Raw genomic sequence first — 11360 nt, 5'->3', positions numbered from 1 at the left:
TGATAGTTTCTATTACTTGCTGACAGTACAGAATGTTTTCATCTCCATATAGATATACAGTGTGTCAGAAGAGTGTGTAATCACATGATGGATGGTGGAGTAATCCTCTGTTTGACCAGTTTCTAATATTTATATAATGTGAACTAAATTCTGAATTACCTGAAAGTTTATACTTTGGACGTCCCTTTATAACCTTTTCTGCGTTGAAAAATTCAAGCAACAACTTCCGTTTGAACAAGATGTTTTTGATATTTTTGCCTCAGAAGACGTAATTGCACTTTTGAGCACAAATCTCTCACAGAAATCTCTCACTCACTCACCCAACTCAAATCAATCTACGTCAGAATCCCCTCTGGCTGCAGTTAGAATCCTGCGTTTGTGTGGATAGGTTTGCATCAGCTTCACGCATCTGGATGTCGCATTTTTCCGATTGTCCTTACAGAAGTGCTCAATCTTTGTCAGGTTTCATAGGGACTGCGAGTGAACGGTAATTTTAAAGTCCTGCACAAAAAGCTGCGCTCCAACTTGGCCAGACATTGTTGTCTTGAAGCCATTTCTGTGTAGCTCTCACTTCATGGAGTTATTGTTTTACTGAAAGATAAATCCTCTCCCCAAGTTGCAGTTCGTTTTGCAGACTGCGGCAGGTTTTTCCTGTAGGATTTTTCTGTTTCTCTGCTCTCATTTTCGTTTCTACATTCCCTCCTGCAGGGAGATCTCTCCACCGAAGAATGCTGCCAACACCAGGCTTTTTGCTATATCGTGTATGTTTCTGGTGATCATGCAGTGTTTTTGTTATACCAAACATAGTTAATAGTATGGTGGTCAAAAAGGTCACTGCATTGTCAATTTGGGGGGACTCGCCATTTGAGCAAATGGCCAAAGCTCGCACAGCAAAGGCTGAGATATCCTGACGTGTCAAAGCTTTGAACACACTGAGACCTACATTTCCAATTATAGGGCTCATTAGCATTTTCCATCAGATCCTGCATGAACCATCAAACTTTCAAACTTCACGCTCCTAGTTTGTATGGCAGATTTTTTGTTAAACATTTGCGGTCTGCCAGCCCAATAAAAAAAATTCCATCCACAGCCACAGAAAACAGTATCCAACTGTTTACACGCGAGCTGCACTTCTCCTTATGCTGAATAAACTCTGCTTCATGTGTAAAATCAGTGCAGTGAGTGCTCCTTTAAACAACATAGCTGCCACCACAAAATTTAAAAGCACCTTAAGCCAACTGGCATTCCGCCTCGTCTTTAAATGTTTATGTGACACTCTAACTCTGGTGATATTTTATTGCGCACTTCAGAGGCTTGTGGAGAAAACCGTAGGAAAACCTTTGGTGGATTACTGCAGCCTGCACTGTGAGAGCCTGACAAGGAATCCTACTTGTGACCTTGTTCAATATTTCATTCCAAGCAAAAACTTGTCCATGTAGACCCTCTTTATCTTCACAGAATTTCACTGACACCGTCTCTCTCGGTAACCAGCTCTGCTTTGCAGTGAAGACGATCCTCCCAGGTCAGCACTAGGTGGCGTACTTGCTGCTTTTCAGACTTCAGAGGCAGCAGGCTTTGATATATGTGCTCTTGTTCGGAGTCAAAGGAAGGACTCTGATAACCTGACACGGGCTGATAAGATATACAAGACTCGTATCGGGTTCTGTCTCTGGTAGACTGCAGCAGCCACAACGTTTAAGTGGAACTTTACCAAGCTTCAGCCCTGACAGCACATGTGCTTAAAGGATCTTTAACATTGGGATAATATTGTACGCATAAAACAGCTACTCTGAATTTGTTTTATTTCATTCCTTTACAAAGAAAATGTTCAGTGTTTGTGTTTATGTATGTTAAAGGGTCATATGAAATCAAATATGAAAGAGGACCATGTGACAGAACAGTTTTCCATTTTACCGCAGAGGTCAGTTTGCAGATAAGATATATGTGTGTGTGTGTGTGTGTGAGTAACCTTAACAACATCCTTAAGTTAATTTGAACCTTCAGCATTCAAAATCAGCCCCCCTGTGGCCATGATTTTAAATGAAGAATAAATTGAACTCACTATAGGCCTGCACGCCAGCCAGCAGCACGACATACACACAGGTACAAGTTTGTATATTACGGGTCCCCCCAGCCACACTTATAGAGCCTGAGCATGTCCCTTCAGGGCACATATATGATGAAAAGAAAAAACAAACAATAATCCCCTAAAGCTGTGACCTTTAGGCCAAAACAGAGAATTTCAGGTTGCTGTTGGACAGCTCCAGTAGATTGAAACTTGCACCTCTGGGCTTTCTTTTTTTTTTTTTTTATCATAATACAAAAGGAATAATGTGCATTTAAATGTGGCCTCTGCAGCAAAAGGATGTGCAACCGACTGCTTGTGTGTAAAATTCTCTTATGTCACTTAAAGCATCATCTGAGCTGCTACATTTTAAAGAGAATCCAAGACTCAATGCGGAAAGCAGAGGTCAAATTATTCAAAGTGGAAAATGTAAAATAATAATAATAATTTGATAGTAAAAATTGATTAGTTGTTCTGTATCCTTCCATTTTCATTGGGGAAATTTTAGGAATGCTGTCGAGATAAAAGAATAAAGGCACCATCCTACAATTTACACCACCCAAACTTTGATTTTCTTTCTTTTGTATTTTTTGTATCATCGGGCCAGTTTGTGCACTGCTTTTTATTTAAAGCTCCATCCTCCATGTTGTTCCTCCTGCCAGTCCAGAGTGGCTCCATAATAAAAGGCCTACTTGACTTTTCAACCTCCACGATTCCAGCCGATTACTCCTATTGTGCGCGCCAGCCTGCACTGTTTCTCTACCCACCCAAAGAGGGGAGAAATTCCATTTTTTAAAATATCGCACAGTTTTCTTATTTCTTTTTTTTCACTGAAGCAAAACTGTCGGTGAAATGTCCTGAATTTTTGTCTCCGCTGCGTTGTCCACTGCGGCCTCAAATTCTCAACTTAAAAATCTGTTTCAGTGTCCAGAACCTGAAAGCGTGAATCATTTGATTTTTTCCCCCCTCGAATAACCACAACATGTTTTGATAATGAAGGTCTAACAATACCCAAAACAATAAATCCAGTCTGTCTGTCTAAAAGATATTTTTGCGTGTTCAATAAAAAAGCAGCAAAATAAAACTGAAAATCTTGGTTTTCTGATAAATAGCATTTTCTCACTAAATAACGACTCTCTCTCTCTCTCTCTCTCTCACACACACACACACACACACACACACACACACCAAACTCTTAATCCCGTTACAAAACTGCAAATGGTCAGCCAGCAGCAGCAGCAGGAGCAGCACGTCGCAATTCCACAGCCTCCCATTGAGGTTTATTCATTAGGATCCCCACACTAACACATTTGCTATTCATGGGAGGTTTTCTCTCTCTCTCTCTCTCTCTCTCTCTCTCTTTCCAAACAAACCCGAGTCAAGAGTGGCAGATGCGTGCCATTATTGCCCACGGCTCGGTGGAAGCTGTTTTATGCGAGGCAAAGGCGGGTTAACCTAATCAATCATGTCGACTAGTTGTGTTAAAGACGATGCATAGAAGGAGGAAGAAAACATATGGCGCAGGGGTGGGGGCAAGCTTTTCTTAACACCGCAGCCAGACCGAGACCTTCTTGTGACAAGATGTATTCCAAGCCTGGCGAAAGAATGGGAAGAAAGGCGGTGGACGGCTGCTAATTGAAGTCATGGCACTTCAAGGCTGAAAGCAGAGGTCAAATTATTCAAAAGGGACCGATTTTAACCAAGCAGAGCAGATTTGTGGGGGTGGATATATTAAGTATTTCCTTAATCTCTCAGGTTATTATATTCTTATAAAACTCACGTTGGAAATGAGTGTGACTTTATCTCATATAAGCATACCTGTGGAGATTTACGCAGCACCTGTGGTGGAGCTCACTCACTCACAATATTCCTTTAGGGGGTAGGAAAGCTTTGTGAAATTCAAATGTAACTGCCTCTGTGGATTTCTTATGCTGTCATTCCTATGTGGACACATTTCAGTGTCTCTTCCCTCATATTTTTACTCTCATGTTTTTAACTTTATGCACAATCACACATCCAATCTCGCCGAGAGCTTCTTGAAATATCATATAACCTTTATTTACATAGATGCTGATTAAATAGAATGTTACAATAAAATTATCGCATAGGATGTTTGGTATATATATACAGAACTCAGAGCGGGGAAACGTTTGCAGTCGATGCTGACAGTGATGCCTCCTTTGCGCTGCGATCAGGGCCTGCGTGCTTGCAGAAACACTTTTCGCTCAGAACAGAATAAAAAGGTAAGAATTTTAAGGAGGGATGGACTGACACGTCAACCCCGGGCTGCGCATGTGAAAGAAATCAAAAGGTGAAGGTTTTCATTTAAATATTTGGCAGATCCGATTCCTCTAACAGAGAAATGCGAATAAATGACAGACAAAAAAATAATAATAATAATAATTGCACAACACTCCATCCCTCCTTAAATACGAACGTGAAATTTTGAAATGTCTACACAATTTTGTTCAGTCTTACTGTACCACAACAGTTAGATCTGTCTGGAAGGAGAGTTCGTATTCCTCAGAAATTGTGGTGAAACTTAAACAGACAGGAAGGTCTTATAAGTCCGATTAATAAATTAAAATGGAGGTAAAAAAAAAAAAAAAAAGGAGGAGGAGAAAAAAAAATACTATCCTGAAATGTTTTCTTTAATGTGTGTCATTCTCCTTTTCTGTCATTATCCGTGCAAAAGTTTGGGAAGAAAAATGCCCCCTTTTAATATTCTTTTTATGTTGCTGTTGCTCATGAAAACCACAGGCCCCCCCTTGACTGTCAATCGTCCACCTCAATTTCCTCGTCATCCTCCGAGAATTCATCCGTGGTTTGGTCTCTGGACGAGGAGGGGGACTGTGGGAAGGCCCGGTGTCCTTGGGAGGTCGGGGAGATACTGGGCGACCTGGCCTCGGGGCCACCCCCTTCGCCTTGGGACTCCTCAATGTTCTCCATGCTGACGAGCTTCTGCAGGGTCTGCGGGGTGATTTTCTTTAGAGACTCCACGTCCGCTTTCATCTCCTCCAGGTCTCGCTTGAGTTTGGCCCTGCGGTTCTGAAACCAGGTGATGACCTGCGCGTTGGAGAGCCCCAGCTGCTGCGCGATCTGGTCGCGATCGGCCGGAGAAAGGTATTTCTGGTACAAAAACCTCTTCTCCAGTTCGTAAATCTGATGGTTCGTGAAGGCCGTCCGGGACTTTCTCCTCTTTTTCGACGTCTGCCTCTGCCCGAAAGCGTTTACATGCTCGCGACCTTGGAGGGGGTGGGAGAAGAAAACATACAAGAGGATTCAAACAGCCGCAAGGGTCACTTTCTCCCAAAACTACAGCAGCAACGACGGGCACTGCTGTGACAGGCCTGCTCTCTGTTTGCATGCTTGTAATATATCACTTAAAAAAAATAAAACAAACAAACAAAAAAAAACACTTCATTCCAGCAGCAACGAGACACATTTAAAGACGTTTGCATCCGTAGTTATGCCAACATTGTCAGAAAATACAAAAACTAAGTTAAATGATTCATCCCAGTGGCAAATATTCCGCCATAATTTTTTTAAATTATTTTTGGAGGGGGGTAGCAAACAAAAATCGAATCGAATATTTGAAATGTTAGGTTCATTGTTTTTGCATTATTACATATTCGGTGTGTCATTTCAGTTTATCTGTTAGCCTGTCGATTTTTCTCCCACACAGCACAGCACTGCATGGACTGGGCCATAATGGCTGACTGACTTTTTGACAGCACACAGAGTATAGTGCATTAGCCAGCAGGCCTGTATTAGCTAATTTTAGCAGTCCATATACGCATGAACATTTAGCTGAATTGAGTGAATGTGACGTTTCACATTTCTTTCACATATTTTACGCATTCCTATACAGCTGTCCGGGCATTTCCACACTCAAAGTCAAAGCAAGCCAAGCTAACACGGATTTCAGCTGTGGGTCTGACAATCACTGCGCTTGCTTCCCTTCAAACGCATTTTAAAGCTACTCAGTCTATCTGAAAAGTAACATTTTGCATGAAAGAAACACGACGTCTTTACCTTCCGCTGCTTGAATAACGCTGACTTCCAGACCCTTAAATGTTTTGCTGGCCAGCTCTTCCAGCGCGCACAGAGGCGAGGAGGGGGTGGTGATCCCGTTCCTCGCAGAGTTGGTGCCCGTAACTTTCTCCAGGACTCTGGGCGGACAGATACTGGCGACCGACTTCTTTACGGAAGGTTTGTTCAGGATATCCTCAATGCTGAACGGCGTTAGAGGCTTGTTGGAGTTGGCCGGCGGCGGCAGCTGGTCCAAGGGAGCCCGTCTCCTCTCGTCGGCGCTGGACTGCAACACAGAACCAGCCTTCATGTCTTTACTGGAGGTCATTGCAGTCCCGAAGAAACGCTGCTTCCAGAAAAGTTAATTATTTCATTCAAAAGGCAGTTTTAACCGTCCACAAGTGTTTCCTCTGGTGCTGGGACCCCTTTCTATATTTTGACACTCAAAGCACAATGCAACAACTTAGCTCGCCGGAGAGTCTTCCTCCAAAATAACCATGCTTCGAGGGTAGTTGTAGAGACAGCCGGGCTGTATTCCCCTCAGAGAGTCGCAGTTCCTCTCTCAAGCTCCATGTAGATCTTTATGCAGTAACAGACTGGAGGGGGGTGAAGCCCTGCAAGGGGAAAAAGCTGTCTCAAGCAGTAAGAAAAAGAAAGCGGCTGCTAACGAGTTATTGTTGATTGGGCGAAGTTCAATTAGAGAAACACTACACTACTTGCTGACCCGCTGCTGCGTCTTAAAGGGCCGGACCATAATAACTAATTGGACGTGGGGAATAGGAGGAGTCTGTTGCTGCCTAGGAGAAAGATGCCCCGAAATGTTTATGCATCTGTTTCCCTCTGCTGGTCTATTCTTCTAGAAAGGGAGAGTTGTTGGTCATTAAAATACTGCCACCAGCATCTTTGCATTTTGGAAAAGTTTGGAGGAACACCGAGCCAACAACGGTCTCCAGCCGTGATATTCATTTTGTCATTTTCGTGCGTAATTACGCATAGAGCGTTATGCGTAATGTGCGCATTATTCACCGTGTTACACGGGAATTTGGCTTAAAATAGCCTCAATGAGCACATTTACGGATCTGATTTTGAAGTCTATTAAAATGCTTTGTCTACAAGAAAACAGAAGCTGTTCAGATGAACTCACTGTTAAACATGACAGGTGGATTTCTCATTTTGTTTTGTTCTTTATTACAGCCGATAGGTGACCTGCTTCTAATCTGACATTTTAAAAATATAAACATGAATGTGGCACTAAGTTTCATGTTTATTTTTATATCACTTTAATTAATGCCTGGATATATATGAAAGGGGCTTCATCTCTGAAACTGAAGCCACAAATTCTTAAGATTTTAAAAAGAGAAAGGAGAAAGAAAATCGTTTCATCTCAAGGCTGAATTTGTTCATGTTGTTCGTTAATTTTTGCTCATGCTGTTCTTTTTTGTTTTATCATTCTCCCTTGGTGTGCCACCCGTGCTTCAGTATGACCCTACAGGTAAAATCCGCAGTGACAGTGTAATTTAATGCGGCAGCGTGAAACAAGCGGATAATAAAGGTGACGCCGTGCTGTGGCTCAAAGTCTGAGGACGGACAATGTGAATTTTTCTGATGGGGGTTTAGTAAGTGAAGAGAGAAACGGATTAGAGAGACAAAACGGCGACGAGTTGGACGTCGAGGAGATCAGCAGGTACGTCTGATCAGAGGCAAACACATCTCGTTTTATTTAAGGCTTTTTCAGACTGAACACGTTTAGCTGCTGTCGCCAGGTTTATTCGTTTTAATGCATTTTAGAGATTGCATATAACCTATAGGCAGAACGAAAAATTGCATTTCAAACAGAATTATCAAATGAATATCAAAAATAATGCTAAAAATAAAATAATCACATGGCAGCATGGTTTAAAAACATCCGGGATGAAAATACAACTCAGGAAATAAACAGTCTTTTCCATGAAATGAAACAAAAGATTCTTCTGACAGTAAAAGATTAAATGTATTCTATACTGTAGCAGCTGGATTATATGTGCCAACTGCTGACACCAGCCAGAGCCTGAACATAAACAACTGCTGCAGTATCACCAGTATTGTTTTTATATACAGTCACTTTATTCTGACCCATTTGGAGAAAGCCTGCCGCCCAGGAAGCCGCTGCGGAGAATCTTGTGCCAACAGGAGCATATGGTGACATTGGTTTAGGGACAGAGTTATAAAACAGCAGGAAATTCTATTAGCTGCCCTGGAGGTCCAACCTTTGTGGCTCCTTTGAATCCATATATTTCTCCATAACAATCAGGGGTATGTTGGGATAAATTTTGTTTGAGAATGCGGACAGAAACATGCCAGGTGCGGGTATCTGAACATCTCGGCTGTCCTGAGTATCTACTGACACCATAAAGATTGGGATTTATTCTCACGTTTAGATTCAAATTCAAGATTACTTTGAGATATAAAGTGAGCCACAATGCGGGCTATAAAGGGCTTGTGCTTGTTATGTTGCCACCTAAAAAAAATAGTGATCATTTTTGGAAATGAAAATAAAAAGAACTTATATCTTACAGAAATAACAGACACGAGCTTGCATAGGTAGTGTATCATTTTTCTTTTAGTTTGATTGGATGTTAACAGAGTGGAAATCTTTAATCTTTCGACTTTCATTTTATTTCCTTTGCTCACGTTATCCCTGCAGGCCTGTGTCATCCACACCGGGGTCATGTTCTGTTTTCATTTTACCGTTTTACTTTATCTTGCTGTTCCATAGATTTGATGTCCAGAACGATCATTGTGTCCCCGGCGCTGTGAACCATCCGGATGCACGCATGTAGGAGATTATTAACCTCAAATTCAGTTTAAGCGTGAAGAGCCCGAACACCTCCCAAAACAAACGGTCCAATGGGCTGTAAGGTCTGAAGTGAAGCAGCGATGGTCAGAAAGTTTTTTTTTTCTCCCTCCCCTCCTTTGGTTTAATTTAAACGTTAATTAGAAGCAGAGCAGCTGACATCATCAATCATCAACTCTTGTGGGATTTAATTGGACGCTTTTATCTCCTATCAGTACCGGGCTCCTTATTCCAAAAAGCGTTACATGAAGTCAGTTGGATTTTTCTTTGCGAGGGGATCAATTCATCAAACTGCGCCACAAATTCCCAGTTTCGATCTGTCTTACATTTAAAAATCACTGCTTCTCCTATTAATAATCAGGAGGGCAAATGTGCAGTGTTCGTGTTATCCCTGAGCTCGATAAAAATCAAAGCAGTGGGAAAACTCCCACCCGGTAAAGGTCAGTCTTTGTGCCATTAATCACCAAATTAATTCACAGCGGTCCGGAGCGAATATCAGGGACTGCTGAAAGTATCAAATTCAGCCTCCATCGGAGACTGGATGAAGGTGATGACAAATGCAGCAACTGCAATAATAATCCTGAAAATGTAATTAGTTACAGTGCTGTAACGCGTTACAGGCTGCTCTGAATGCGACGAGCAGTGCAGCCCTGCTGTCGACGCGACTCAGGTGCGCCTGGAACAGTAAACATAACATTTGTTTTGGTGCGAAGAGTCTTGTTGCCCCCCCCACACACCCTCCCCCACCTCCATTTCAATTTGTTTGATATCATTTAGTCGGAGACAAAAGCACAAATACAATAAAAATCTGCAGGAGAGCGATCATATGTACAGTGGTTCTTATTTATCACATTATAGTTTCTGTTTTTCACCAAAGGTTTATCTAATTATTATTAATTATTTGCCTAAAAAAGGGGGGGAAAGACCGCTTATTAAAATCGTTTAATGCAAACGTTTCACCACAGCTCTTCCCAGGGATGTTGAGAAATATATTACAGAAAATTATACAGGAGACAAAACACGATAAAATGGCCTTCAAGGACACCATAGAGCACCACAAACAAATCTCCAGATTATTTAAAAAAAACACAAGTTTTATTTGAGACAAGAACCATAGTCACTATAAAATCAGCTATGAAATAAAAAAATAAGATTGTTTTATCACTGAAAAAGAGATTTTAGAGTTAATCATTATTTAGTTGATCTGTAAAGGCCGCACAGGCTGAGTTTTTGCTGCTGTAAAGAGGCAGCTCTCACAGCGCAGCGTGTCGTCCTGTATTATGAAACAAAACAGCTGTAAACGCCTCTCAGTATAACATGATACGGGAGAAGGCTGCCCAGGGCGCCGAGGCTGTGTTTGTTTCCATTCTTAAGCGGCCTGTTTCCACTGTAAAACGCTCCGTGCGGCTGACTGAAGGGCCTGATCAAGGTGAGGGCTGATCAGGCTCCACGGCACTCCTGTTCAGCTCATTTGCTTTTAACTCGCACAAGCAGCTTCATGTCAATACGTACAAAATTTCCATGTGTTTCAATGAAGTAAATAAATTCAATACGATGTTATTTTCGTGTAAGAGACAGGCTGAATGCCTAATAACAAAAAATAACAATTTGAAAATAAATACGAGGACACATTGAGCAGATATTATAAGGCACATTTTACTAAAAAACTATTTTAAAAAAATGTTGTTTGTTTTTGTACGGGTAATGGTGAGAGCACGTATCCCACAGCTCTCTCATCCCGTCTGCTTTGTCTCGTGTGTATCTGTGTGTGTGTGTGTGCGCGCGCGCGTTTGAGCATCCCTCCGTCTATTACCAGGCCAATATCAAATTAGTGTTTCAGCGTCAGTGTTGATACTGGTGTTCCTCTGTCCAAGCTGTCCTCTAACGCACCGTTACAGTTTTAACGTCTCACCACCGAGTGAGACGCACAGGTGTTCATCTTCACAGCAGCTTCACGCAGTTTGGAGGTGTCGTCAGCTACGTCGTAAGCTCTCATTGGCCATCAGCCTCCACCCGAGGCATTCCTTTCCATCACTATCCCCAGTGTTCTTTTGTTTCAGCAGCTCTCACACTTCGGTCAGAGGCAGGTATTGACGGGATTTGTGAAGAGAGACCGTGGAAGCAATTACTGCTGATTGACAGCACGTTATTGTTTCATCAGTATCAGACATGCAGCCCATAAAGCTAACAGAGAGAGAGAGAGAGAGAATGTTGGTGCAGGAGCTTGTGCTGATGATACATATTTTCCGATCAATTTCTAACCCTTTTTATATTTGATCCTTGTTATAACAATACGATCCATCAGGCCTTACTGTAGGCCAGTAATACCAAAAAGGCAGCTACTTTATTTTCATTTATCTGCCCATTATTTACTTGATTAACAAATCTGTTTTTGTCCATAAAATAGTGAAATTGCACAGCACGTATTGT

At 41.9% G+C, this 11360-nt stretch overlaps 1 protein-coding gene across 1 annotated transcript; it reads right to left on the bottom strand.

The window, feature by feature from the left end:
• Positions 1–4087: 4087 nt before the first annotated feature.
• Positions 4088–6963, bottom strand: lbx2 (ladybird homeobox 2). Its single transcript, XM_046407128.1, has 2 exons — positions 6101–6963; positions 4088–5310 (listed from the first exon to the last, which is right to left on the bottom strand). Exons 1-2 carry the CDS (start codon positions 6423–6425, stop codon positions 4841–4843), a joined length of 795 nt encoding a protein of 264 aa, XP_046263084.1. The 5' UTR covers positions 6426–6963; the 3' UTR covers positions 4088–4840.
• Between the last annotated feature and the right edge of the window lie 4397 nt (positions 6964–11360).

Source organism: Scatophagus argus, chromosome 12 (genome assembly GCF_020382885.2).
Source record: "Scatophagus argus isolate fScaArg1 chromosome 12, fScaArg1.pri, whole genome shotgun sequence".
NCBI classification, from domain to species: Eukaryota; Metazoa; Chordata; class Actinopteri; family Scatophagidae; genus Scatophagus; species Scatophagus argus.
The sequence above is the reverse complement of the archived record's forward strand: the minus strand, read 5'-3'. Positions and strand labels throughout refer to the sequence as shown.